Raw genomic sequence first — 14,051 nt, 5'->3', positions numbered from 1 at the left:
GGATAGTAAAAAGAAAGAGAAGATGATTCATGCCACTTATTTGGTTGCTTTATCTTTTATTATTTAGCAACCCAGATCAGTCAGAGTTACTGGAAGTTGCACTAGGCAGTCTATAACTCATTCAGGGTTATAGGGGTCATAGTAATACATTTCAGCTTTTCGATTCTAGGCCATGATCTACAAGGGCTAGCATATAAGAACTACGCAATTTTTATTTCGTTCAGAATTTTCTTGACACATTAACTTTCATGCTGCTCTAAATAAACTCCTTAAATATCATTCATATATGACTGTGTGTAACAAGCTCATTTGGATAGTCATGTAAAATTCTCCATTCCTATGAGTTTGGAGTTAATCAATTCCAAAGAGATTTTGTTTTATGCATTAGGTAAGAACAGTTAGTAGTTGCCAATTCTGAAATTTTCAGTGGAGCAGTATTGAACATGTTGCCTGCAACTGCAGCATGAAAATGAAATAAAGGTAAATGGAGATGTATTTGCAAAGGATATTAAAATGAATCCATTAGGGGTCAAAGCAATCACTAAATTGATTAAACTAGACTACTTAAATAGATTTTTCTGAATCAATAATTATTATGGAGTCATAAAATATGTATGTGTTCTTACGTGTAATTGAACCACTGTCTTGCAATTTATACCAATGTGCATCAAAAAAACACTCAAAGAATTCTAAAAAGAAAGGCTTTTTCTCCGTGTTCCAGCTTATAGCTACATGAGGTTTTCTCCATCAGAAGTATGATGCTGCTATTTTTTTTTAAGAAATAAAGATTATATTCTACTTCCTGTATTCTTGAAATGTTGAACGTCAAGTACCATAGAAGAAATTACTTTTTCTACTGGTTTTTTTTTTAAACTTTGGGAATCATATTAAAATTGTAATTGAAGGTATATCGGAGCCACAAGAAGAGAGGCTTTCTAGAGAATGAAAGAATGCAACATATTCTGCACCCTAAACATGCTTCTATACATTCAAACTTTTTGTCTCTAACTTTTTTTTCCCACCAAAAGCCTTCTGGGTGGCTTTTGAATTTCTGGTTCATGCTGGTTAAGTCAAAACCAAATTAATGCAATGCCCTACATTTTTGGTTTTTTTTTTTTTTTTTTTTTTGAGCCGTACTTGGAACATCATAGGAATTGCCATAATAGAGATAAATAAAAATGAGAATTTTCCGTATTGAAAAAGTTTTCATTGTGTCTACAGCAAGGTATGTGCAAACCATAAAAATTATCTGAGAAGTGACCAGGCTGGTTACTTGTCAGTATTATGTCTTCAGCATAAACAGTCCAAGAAGATGTAGTCAGATTAGAACTGAAGCATGTATTACAGCAATAACCTAAATATGGTTTTATCTGAAAGAATAAGATATACTGTATATGGTTTATATGTGAAGTTTCATATTTTAAAGTTCCTTAATTTAAAATGCACATGCCAATTTTCTTCAACTTTTCCTTAGATCATTTTTATTTTTGTTTTTCTTCTTCTTCTCTTTTTTCATCCCTTTTTTCATTTTTTTCCACTCTACAATCTCATTTTATTAATATTCTCATTTACTGTTTTTCCAATATTATATAACTTCTGTGTGTGTATAAACAAGCAAAAATACTTCTATCACAGTGCCTGTAAATGTCCTCATCGGCTAGTGTTCTGTCTCACAAATTCAGGACAAGAGGTTTCAGTGCTGTAATTTAAAAAAAAAAAAAAAAAAAAAAGCAACTTTTGCTTTTTCCAAATGAGAAGACAAAGTGCTTGTCTGGCAATTGCAGAACGTTATCATTTGAGTTCCAGTATTTGGAGCATAATTTTCTAATGCAAACCTAACATAAAAAGAATAGAATAGAGTACAAAGTGTATCATTCTGTCTTATTATCTCTGTATAACAATTGTATAAGAAACTGATAGTTGAGTTTCTGACATGTGAATGACCCAGTACCTGAATTATACACATTCTCCTCTAAAAGGCCTGTTGATTTGCATGTTGACAATAAAGTAAATAATTATTTCCTGCTGTAGATTAAAACTGAGTTAGAGAGCAGCAAAGCTGCATTTCACAGTGGAAATACACCTGGGGCGCTCCAAGGTCTCACTGAAGTGAGTTGTAGACTAATATTTAATAAGAATATTAGCTTTTTTAAAAAAATAAAATACATTTCACAGTGGCACTGAAGAGGTGGGATCTGTTTCATTTATCCACCTGGCTGTGTTGACGGACTGAATTAGTTGCCTCCAGTCAAATTCCATTAAATTATCTTATACCTTCAAATGTTAGTGCCGTGTTGGAAATTAGTAGGCACATCCTCTTGGAATCCTTCAGCAAAGTGGCTAAAGAATGACCTAATACTGTGAGGATCTGTAAGAGGCAGACTCTGCAGGACAAGGAGCAAACATTCTGGTAGAACTCTTCCAATTATTGGTTTATGTGTGCTGTGTACTCTCTCTGTCTATGCAGAAATCCAAAATCTCCAGATGTTAAGCTTTCATGTTCTGTGAAATTAAATTATGCTTATTGCATACAAGCCATAAGCAAATGTTGAAGTTTTATGTTTAGGTTTTGTGTTATTCAACACCTAAATATTAACAAATATTTTTGAATCTTTGCTTCTAAGTAGTGCTTAGGTACCATGATGAATGGCCCTATTTAAAATACAGAGATATACAAAGTCCAGAGAGGCATTATCCCAGATTCTCACCATTTATCCAGTCCTAAAGTGCTTTTCTGTTTGCAGAATGAATTCCACTGAATAACATTGATTTTCTATTTCAATAAAGGGAACTGTCATCTGAAAGGTGGATGAACTATTAAGGCTCTACTAGCTAATTAGATAGATAGATAGGTAGATATCCAGATAAATACTGTGCAAATAAAACCCCCAATATTGTCTTATACAGGCTGTATTTAATTTTGAAAACTAAACAACTGTGGGTTTAATTTTATTTATGTGGAAAATAAAATAAAATTCTTTTTAGATTTTAAGAACCATGGAAAAATCAATTTTTATAATGTTACTATATTCTGTATAACTGTTGATTGCATGTGAAAACACACTATCCATTTTATGCCCCAGTAATTCTGAAACACCTGAACTCTTCTCCCTCCACACACCACCTGAATATTCACAAGACTAAGCATCCCTTTAGGGCTGGGAATGTATTTGCCAATTTCAGCCTGGAAGGGATTGTACCTAGCATCATAAAGCCCTGATGATAATTTTGTAACGGAAAGCCTGAAATAACCTCAAGTACCACCTCGTTAATGTGATTCTATAATACTTAAGCAGTCTAATTTGAAGCTAAAAGTCAGTTATCAAGGAATACATTTGTAGAGCTAATATTGTTAACCTCTTAATTTTCTTCTTCTCTTGGATTTGAATTACAGTTTCCTTTCATATAAGATCCACTGATGAGACACCTAATGGTTTTCTACTTTAATTTTTCTGTTCTGATTGCTTTTACAGCTGTCCCCCATTGTCTTTATACTTAAAACCCTTGCAGAGTCCTTGCAGTGAAATTGTTATGCAGATCAAAGTACAGTCCTGATGTCCAAACTCTTCCAACTACATTAGCCTCTTCATAAATTGATTAGGAAGAGCATTGCAACAGGAAATGGCCGTCAATATGGCTTACATTAAGAACAGAGCTAGTGCTCCAAATGTGTTGTTTGTCATCTCTCTGAGTGTGCGTAACTGCTTGCAGCCCTGTCAGTTCCTCAAAAGTAGTTTGAGTCTTACCAGGCACTGACAGCAATTCCATGGAGTCTTAGATTTCACAGCAAAGCTGAAACTGATTTCCGGATAATAGTTGAGTCAGAAAACAGAGAGAAAATGAGAATGAGTAAACAAAACTCCAAACTGTCTATTATTAGATTGGATACTTATTTCTTCTGTCTTTCTATATCTGTTACAGATATAATAGTGATGTGGTTTGGGGGTTTGGGGTTTTTTTAGAAGGAAAAATATAATTAAGAATTCAGAATGGGGATTATTCTTTCAAGGAAAAGAAATCAAGTGCTATACTGCATTATTCTCATTTGTGTGGAAACAATGAGGTGTTTTAATATGTGAATCTCCTTAATGGGTCTATCTTGAAATTGTGCCTGTATAGGGGATAAAATCTCTGTTATTGCTTCATTAGCCTGAATCTATCAGTTATGTTTCCCAAAGCAATTTGCAGCATCCTCTTCCTTTCATTGTCATTTTAAAATTTTCTCTGAAGACACGACAATGTCCTTACTTGTGAATTTCAGGGTATAAGCCAGTACATTCAATAATCCCCGTTAAGAAACTTAATCAGAATCTGGCTGACAAATGATACAATCAATGCCACACAATTAATCCATAGTACAACTACATAATATACAGGAGATTACATTTTCTGTGCCAGTTGATGTCCTATAAATTCCTGCTTTACTTGTAATGTATTATTAAACATTTTTGTTATTGCTGTACTGTTGTCATGGTAAGATACTTTAAAGTATGAAACACAATTTTATTTGATTTTGTGATTTCTCTTACTAGTGGCTAGCATTCAGAAGCTTCCTGCTGCATCTGTTTTAACTGACATCAATTTCCCCATGAAAGGAAGAAAAGGAATGGTTGATTGGGCACGAAACTCAGAAGACAGGGTTGTCATTCCAAAAAATATCTTCACCCCTATGTCAACAGGTAAAGAACCAGCATGTTAATTTTGTGTTAGCTTTAACAAGGGAACTCAGAATCTTTGTTTCATAGGACCACTGTACAATATAGAAGTAGTTATTTTATACATCTTCAAAAGAAATCCAGTACACACAACTTATCCCAGAGGAAAATGATGGGGCTTAATTTGATCATCCTGAATTAAAAATGCTATAGAAATCCTAGGCATTATTTTCTAGACTGAAGAGCCACTGCTTAGCTACTGTGCATTGGACTGTACCTGTGATGGTATGAGGTGACATAAAGTCCTGCTCTGCTGAAGCCCCTGAAGCTGCTCCAGTCCAACAGACTGGGCCATTCCAGCGGGTCATCTAACTTTTACCAAAGAATGCTCAGCAGGCAAATTACCCTGGGTTCAGATATAATTTACAAATACCATTGCAGTGCAGATCTCTGACATTAGAGAATTTAGTCACTAGGCATCAAACACTAAAGACAGTCTTTGAGGATACTTAATTATAAAGGTAAATGAACCAGCATGGATGTCAGTACACAATGATGGATTTTTTGAAAATGTGAATTTCAGTGGTTTAAATCTTTTGATATATTACTGACAGTGCTACATCTTTATGACAGACTTCCAGGATATAATTCAAAACGATGATGGTTTATTTAAAATAAAATTTCTACTATAAAGATAAATGGTATTCACAGAGTTTTATGTTGATGAAAGAGAGTTTAAAAATCTTTTTTTTCCTTACTCTTTTCAGAACTAGATGAATCAACTGTATTTGTACTTGGAGCAGTGCTATATAAAAATTTAGAACTCATTTTGCCCACTTTGAGGTAAGAAATTTCATAAATACAGTATGACTTAGAGTATTTTGGGATCATAACTATATGTCAGGATAAAAGCAGACAAACAAAACTGTTTGCATATTGGTATTGTTGTATTTTTTTTCCTGTTATTTAAAATATATATGTGTATATTTGTCTTTATTTCATGCTTAGTCATTTGCAGGATGGAAATAGTCTTTTTATCAAATTGGCTTAATTTATATTTTATGTAATCTATATTAAGCTTTATTACAGAAATGTTCAATTAGAAGTATGCACACTGATGTGCATTTATTCTTAGGCCACTTATACTTGTGCTTCAAATTGCTGTTTGTCCAGTTAGTACAAGTGATCTAGTAGACATCATAACCTGATGTGCTAAGATTGCCTGCTCTACTTCTATAGAAGTCTTTAGTAGTAGTTTTCCAAGCACTTTTTCAGTGCAAGTTGTATTCAGAAGTGACAGCAAAGCTATAGAGAGGATCCATTTTAGAAACAAGACGTGCATGTGCCTGAACAGCTGTGGTGTGTCAGTTATGAAGGCCATACACATGCATAAAGAAATAGGAGGGTTTCTTGTTTCATTTTTTCCTTTCTGTAATTGATAACAGACATTTTGGAAGTAAACATTTCCTCCCCCCCTTCTCAAATTACTGGTTAAGATCATTTCATGGTCCACTAACACTATCTTATTTCACATGATCCTGTGCACCACTGGTCTACTAATGTCCTTTTATATTAAAAGAAATGGGTACAGATTGTGTCACAAATAGCTGTTAATGAATTCACAATAATTAGAAAGGATAGTAATTAGGAAGACACCAGATAACCTTTCCCTACTCTATTTAAACAAAATTTCAGGATTTGAAACAAAGGATGGAAAAACAACAGGGTTTTTTGCCAAAATCCATTTGAAAACCAAAAAAACCCACAGTCCTGAGGGAAAAAAAAAACAAAAAACAAAACAACCCACACTTCCCAGTAAAGTTGCAATGCACTGTGCAATGAGTAGCCGCACGGTTGGGGACAGAACTCTCTCTGAGGTAGAGCACAATTTGAATAGTGATGTCATGGTACGACACCTGGGGAGTCCTGGCGAGAGCTGTCTATGCTTAAGGCATGGTATAAATTCCACTTCTGAAATGTCACTAAGCACTTTCCATTTGTTGTGCCAGTTCCTGAAATGAACTGGGAAGGAAGAGATGTTTGTGACAGATATTTTTTCTTCTTTTCTCCCATATTCAAAGAAACAGAGTGAAATGGCTATTGCAGTCTGTTCTTTTTGGCAGACCTTAGAGACAATCTGCCCAACCCAGGAAAGCATCGAGGTGGCCATGTACATTTCAGACCTTTATACTGTAAATCACAATCTCTGATCATGCCTTTTCAGCTTTTGTAGGTCAATAGTTTTAACTTACAGAAAACAAGTGTGAACCCTGAATGCTGTATATTTACATATATGAAGTCTTTCAGGGCTTTTGTTTCATCCATTAGAAAAGTGAGGTTTATAGACCTTACCAGACCTCCCCTAGAATCAATAGCATCCCAAGTAGCAGGAATAGTGGCAGAATAGGGACATGAAAGTGTGGAAACTTAAGTGATATCGACTATGAGAAAGTGCATCTCAGTTCCCAAATTTTTTGCTTTTATCTGTTCTACTTTCAGCTGGGTACTGATTTACACAGCAAATTTGACCATTTCTATGTACAATTCAGTTCATAGAGAGGTTTTGTGTACTTCTACAAGTAAAATGGTCTAATAATCTATGTATATCTATTCATAAATGAAGTATTTAGAAATTCAAATATGAAGGTATCCCACTTTGCTTCTGAATATGTTCAGTATTATTTGAATACAATTCTCAGCTGCCCAAGAAAAGGAAATGAGCAATATTACTTTCTCTTATGTACGTGAATAAGGTATAAAAGTCATTATTAATCTGTGATATAAAAATATAGCATATATTCCCTGGAACCCCTAGTCTCTTCTTTGTTCAGAGTACAGCGCCTCAGTACTTCTCTGCACTTCTTTAATATTTATAACAAAATTATACTGAAATTTTTACAGCTCACATCTCTTACTTCATCAGGACGTGTATCACACTGGGTTTCTTTGCCCCTGGCAGTCATATTCAAAATTTGATCTCATGACCTTAAAATAGTACCTCAGAAATGACACAATTTCAAACTGTTTTCATAGAATCATAGACTCATTGAACAGTTTGGTTTGGAAGGTACCTTCAAAGATCATCTAGTCCAATCCCTCTTCCATAGGCAGAGACACCTTCCATTAGATCAGGATGCTTAAAGCCCTGTAGAACCTGACCTTGAACACTTCCAGAGACGGGAAGCTTCTCAGAGCTTCTCTGGGCAACTTGTTCCAGTATCTTACCACCCTCATGGTAAAAATTTTCTTCTTTATGTCTAATCTAAATCTACCCTCTTTCAGTTTAAACCGTTGCACCTTTTCCTGTCACTGCAGGCCTTGGTAAAATAATATCCCTGTGTCTTTCTTATAAGCCCCCTTTCAGCCTGCAGTAAGTTCTTTCTCGAGCTTTCTCATATCCAGGCTGAACAACCCCAACTCTCTCAGCCTTTCTTCACAGAAGAGGACTTCCAGCCCTCTGATCACTTTCATGGCCCTCCTCTGGATATGCTTTAACAGGTCCATGTCTTTCTTGTACTGGGGACCCCACAGCTGTATGCCATACCCCAGGTGGGGTCTCACAAGAGCAGCGTAGAGGGGGAGAGTCATCTCCTTCGACCTGATGGCCACGCTTCTTTTTATGCAGCCCAGGATACTGTTGGCTTTCTGAACTGCAAGCACACATTGTCAGCTTATGTACAATTTTTCATCCACCATCCTTCTGCACAGGGTTGCTCTCAATCCCTTCATCTCCCAGCCTGTACTGATAATGAGGATTGTTTCAATCCATGTGCAGGACCCTGCACTTGGACTTCTTGAACTTCATGATGTTCACATGGGCCCACTTCTCAAGCCTGTCAAGGTCCCTCTGGATGGCATCCTTTCCTTCTAGCATATCTACTACATCACTGAGCTTGGTGTCATCTGCAGACTTGCTGAGGGTGCACTCAATCCCACTGTCTATGTCATTGATGAAGATATTAAATACTCTTGAATGCATTTTGATGCATCCAAGCCATTTTAATGTTCATTCAAATGGAATTCTGAATTGGAAAAAAAGCTGCAACTGTGGTTAGTGCTGAATTTGTTGAGCCATATGTTAGAACTGCAATGCAGGTTTTAAAGGAATCTTTATTATGGGGTGGTTTATCATTTTACATGCTTTCAGGTACATGAATGAAGTGAAGGTTTCCATACATCCCATTACATTAGGAAAAGGTTTATTTTTGTTTGTTTAGATTTTGCAATGAAAGACTGTCATTTTACATGGGTTTTTATTAATTACTATTTGTACTAATCTTACTTAACTTTTATAAGCGTTATCATAATAACCATTTTAGTGCTGAACATAATGAAATTTTTAACTGCAATAGCACTGTCTGTGGAGCAAACATGGCAAAATGTGAGGGGAGGCAACATCATCTAGTTTTTATACACCTAGAAATGTGATAGCTACGTAAAATGTATGAATCAAAAAAAACCTTCTGGATAAGCATCTTCTGTGATTCTGTTCTAAATAAAATGACAGTTGACCAAATATGCTAATAGTGGGAATAAAGATAAACAAGACAATAAACCAAGGTAAAATAGGTAAAATGGGCTCATGTTTGAGTTCAAAGGCCACATCATTTGTATCTTGACAACCTGATAAAAGAGGTGATTTCTACTGGCTGCAGTTAAATATTCAGAAAGCTTTACCACTTCCCATGTGATTTCATTCTCCAGCTTTACAGGAGCTAGGGTGAGAATAAAGTAAATATTTGATTGTATGGCACCTGTTTTCTGTAGTTTTCAGAACAAAGGTGACACACATTCCAATACATTCCTTAATATCAGCACTAAAAGGTATGCAGGTTTCTGCATCACCACAAGGAACTACTTTGTTTAAAATAAACAAACAAATAAATAAAAAATATCTCAGTATATCTTTAGGGAAAATCTTTCAAAGCACCTAATCACAGAATACCCATCTGGTATATCACAGGTGTTCTGTGAGTAGAATGAGGCTTTCATTATATATGACAGCCTATACAATAGATTTCACAAACTCCAAAATTAGCTGCATTTTACCATATGGGCTGGATTTTTCTTGTTTTTACTGGCATAGAGTCAGTTAAGAGTAAGTCTTGTAAACACAGTGTGAGATGAGAACTTGGCAATTACATTAATATAGAACTTTTTGGACAATGTGTTTAATCCTAGTGCTACATGTATATTATTCAAACAATTTTGCCAAGACTGTTTAAACAAGAGGTTAAGGAAAAGAAGATAAGAATACTTTATTCTTCATTATAAAAATAGTTTTTTTTTTTCCATGCACAAGCAAATAAAGTTCATCTGATTCTATTTCTTAATACGCTTTGCTACATTGCACTGTTCTTGTAATGTCACATGGATTTTTTTTTAATTGTATATTGAAATATTGACTATTTTGAGCACTATAGACTGAATATTATTTCCATAGCTCTTGCATCCCTAAGGACATTTATGTTATTGTTAGGTTCACAGAAAATTGATTCTCAATATAATACTCATCTACAAGATATTATATACAATTCCTCTCCTGGGCACTCTGAAGAAATACATTGCATATTGCCATACTGTAAGGTAGTTTTTAACTTTTCCTTTAACAAATAAGAACAAAAAAAGAATCAATGATTTTGCTGTAGCAAGCTTTTTTCCCTGTCACTTAAACAACCATAATACTTTTTGTGCTATAATTTCCTGCACTGAAATGCTCTCTTTCCTCATTTGAAGCACCATTCCTAACCCCCTCCTTTGGGTGCTGCACAGCCAAAAAGGCCCTTAAATTTCCATAGGTCAGCTTTGTTAGACTAAGGACAGAGTACCTCAGGCAGGCTTTTACCACATAACATTACTGCTACAGCATCTGTAATTTTTCTGTAATGTATACAACATTTACACATTGAACTATAACTTCCTTCATGCTGTCTTGAGATAGCAACATGCCTTATTCATAAGTTCATTTTTCTTGAGCAACACATTCTAGAAAGAAAAGAAAAACTGAATTTCATATCACATAGAACCAATATGTATATCCTTATATAAAAATATAACCTCCAAATGTATGCCCAGATAGAAAAGGATCTTAGCAAAAGAACTCTACTTTATTAATATTGTTATTAATTCAGATCAGAAAAAAAACTAGGATAGCAGTTCTGGAACCTCTTCTTGAACCTTTACTCAGTCAAGCTTTGTTATCTTGCATCTTCAAGGATTTATTCAACTGTAATTCCCAAGGAATTTAATATATTTTTTGAATAATTTATTTCAAAATTTGACTCTGATGTGCCTTTTTCTGGACAGTCAGCAGAGCACCATCCTGTACAAGTTCATTTCTCATTAAAGATAAATTTTAGAATTTTTTTTGATGAAGGAGAAAGAGGTAATGGTGGTCTCTCTCCACCTGTCATAAAAAATCTATACGATAATGCACTTGCCCAGGAAGTGTGAAATAGGTCATTCTCATTCTATGTCATTCCCAATATGACAGTGACTGAAACCCACCTATTCCACCTCCCAGGATGTTATGTAAAAGTTCATTAAATTCCTGAATAAATGTTCTCAGAACTAAGCTGTTGTTTAAAAAATTTCTTCAACAAAGTTGTCAGTGGCAATGCACCAGTGGATTTGAGGGAAATTCTTGTGAGTACAATGATTTGAGCTTTAATTCAGTGGTATTTTAATGTGTTATGTCAATTTAGAATATACTTGCCAGATTGCATTCTTCCAGGGACTATCTGAACAGTTAAATATGAGGTATGCAACTCAGCCCAGATAGCACAGCAATGAGTGATGCAGATTTCATTTCACAGTGATATAGCCAGTTACATTTATTTTCTAGTGAAACAGTCTTCTAGGGGCTCTTGAGAACATAACTGGATTGGTACTGTTTTGATAAGACTGAGGCAAAACTGGTCTGCCAAGGTTACAACCAAGGCACCTTACATGCTCCCTTGGATCTCACCCTAGAACCACCAGAACTGTACCAAAAATAGGTACAGCAAGGAAAAATTTCTCAATCACAAAGATTCGCTGTGATCAAGTACTTAAGTATCAATATTTACACTAGCTTTCCAAGATGGACAAATTTTTTTAATATCATGTAAGCTCTATTTCCACTTGTCATGATCTGTTAGAGAAATCAGTTTTGTGTTTATTTGGACTATTTTTTTTTTTAATTATGCCTCACTTGGAAACATTTATAGATATTCAGCTACTGTATGTACAGTAAGGTACTGTCATTACTCCCACTCTAGATAAGTTTTCATCAACAGTGTGTGAGACTTTAAAGTGTAACCAAAGGGAAGAAATAGGAATTAAGTAAAACAGAAAGCCACTTCCATTATATTTCCATTATATGATTCAGCTGAGTAAAACTGGACTAGAATTCACACCTTGCCACAGAATAATTTCATTCCTTGTGCTGAGCAAAGTGCCCACTGAGTCAAGTTTCTATTACTGTAGCCATGGCAATTCCTGTGTCAATGATCCAGCAAAATGGAATCCTCTCCTAAATACCATTTCCTAGAGAAAATAAGCATTTAAACAACAACAACAACAAGAAGAATATTTATACTGTCTGTTATAATTATGTCTGAACTGCCTGATTTCTTCTTTGATAACATCTACCTGTGAATATGTCTTTCTGTGAGGTTTTATGCTTGTTTATGTGTGATCAGCAGAAGATGTTGAAAGCAGCATTAAATACAAAGGAAATATCATAATGATCATTAGAAATAGTAAGGCTAATAACTGATGGTTGTTCTGACAAGGTCATAAGAAGCAAGGATCTCAGACATGAACATCATGTCAGCATGTCTTTATGCCTGTATTAGCGTAACCTTGGCAATATTAGGTCAGTCCTAGAAAGGTAGCTACAAAACATAGTGTTCTACATTTTACATGAAAAGAAAGACTGATGATGAATTAGAGAAATTAACAGAAAATTATTTTTTTTAGTAACCTAGTGCAGTAACATAAGACCAAATCTAATCTCACATATATGAGAAAGAATTGATTGGTTTTGGTGTGATTAGTTAGGGCACAACTATGGATTATATTTTAAAAAGTATTTAGATGATGAAGTTGCCCACTCATATACCAAATGCAATGATTTTTCAAAAATTGGAAACAGGTACATTTTTTTCATGAGCACAGAATCAACAGAACTGTAGAATCTCCCATTGCACTCATCCGTCTTCACAATTTTACAGTTAACAGTCAGAAAAAAGTCTAACACAGCACTTTGGAACAAAAAAAGTGACTGTCTCATAAAACATAGCTAGTGGGTCTATGTTGAGAGAAGCGAATACTATGCATTCTAACACTGACAGAATGTTTGTGTCATCAATACACCCCTCTAATTAGTAAATCGTACTTTAAGGAACGGCACTTCTGCCACAATTGTTGCTCTTCAGTCTTTAATGTGTCAGGGATGATTGGCAGTGAATGTTTTCACCACTTCCAAACAAATAGATTTTCTCCCTGAATATTTGTTGACTAAAGTAATGAAAATACCCGTGAGATATTTCTTTAAATGTAATATCAGAAGCCTCATTTAACCTCATGCTAAGTTAAATATTTCATTTTCCCATTTTTTTTTTTTTTATTTTTTCCAGGAATTTTACCGTTGTTAATTCAAAAATCATTGTTGTTACTATACGACCTGAGCCCAAAACAACAGATTCTTTCCTGGAGATAGAGCTGGCCCATCTGTCTAATGTAAGTACAAAGATAGCTGATATGCTCTTCCAAGAGTATTTATCAGACCGTATGAGAGAAAGCAGTGGGGTTGTTTTAAATATCAGGTAATAAAACCCAGTTTAACTGCTAAAACTTAAGCCCAGGAACACTCCAACGTACTTTGAAAGGAATGTGTACATGTTTCATGCTTGTGTATCCGCAGAACAAAATTAATTGTTGTTGTGTGAGTTTTGAAGTTATCATTGGAACAGCAATTTCTACCAAATCTCCAGTCTAACTGCTTTGAGGGAAACAATGGAAAATGTAGTATTGTACTGAATGCTTAACCTTTTGTTCCCTGCATAGGCCATAAAGCTATATAGTTCTTCAGGCCTTTTCTTCTTTTCTTTCATTATTTTATACTCAAAAGCTAGCTTTTACCTAACCTGTTGTTAGCAGACACTTAAAAAAAATGTTCTGGTTCCAATTTAGCTTACAACCCTAATAAATATTTGAGGTTTTTTTGTACAATTATTTTTAATTCTGTACGTTCCAGCCTTTAATCTCCTGTTAAAATTGTTTTAAATCTGAAAAAAAAAAAGGATTCTATGTACAACTGTATGAAAACTATTAACAGTTTTTCTTTCTGCTGTTAGCAATCTCCCAGCAGCCACAGGGAGAATAAAATATATCTTTTGCAAGAATTTTTTG

General features: G+C 34.8%; 1 protein-coding gene across 1 annotated transcript in view; it reads left to right on the top strand.

Annotated features, from left to right (window-relative positions):
- The window catches only part of ADGRB3 (adhesion G protein-coupled receptor B3), a 477,601-nt gene that overhangs the window by 258,535 nt on the left and 205,015 nt on the right, over window positions 1-14,051 (top strand). The window contains exons 12-14 of the mRNA XM_009640074.2: window positions 4,533-4,679; window positions 5,423-5,498; window positions 13,277-13,379. Of these exons, the coding sequence (XP_009638369.1) occupies window positions 4,533-4,679; window positions 5,423-5,498; window positions 13,277-13,379 (326 nt within the window). The remainder of the gene's footprint in view (window positions 1-4,532; window positions 4,680-5,422; window positions 5,499-13,276; window positions 13,380-14,051) is intronic.

The sequence above is a fragment of the Egretta garzetta genome, unplaced genomic scaffold (assembly GCF_000687185.1).
Source record: "Egretta garzetta isolate BGI_Z169 unplaced genomic scaffold, ASM68718v1 scaffold55, whole genome shotgun sequence".
Classification (NCBI taxonomy): domain Eukaryota; kingdom Metazoa; phylum Chordata; class Aves; order Pelecaniformes; family Ardeidae; genus Egretta; species Egretta garzetta.
Note: the sequence above shows the minus strand (reverse complement) of the source record. Positions and strands in the feature narration are given on the sequence as shown.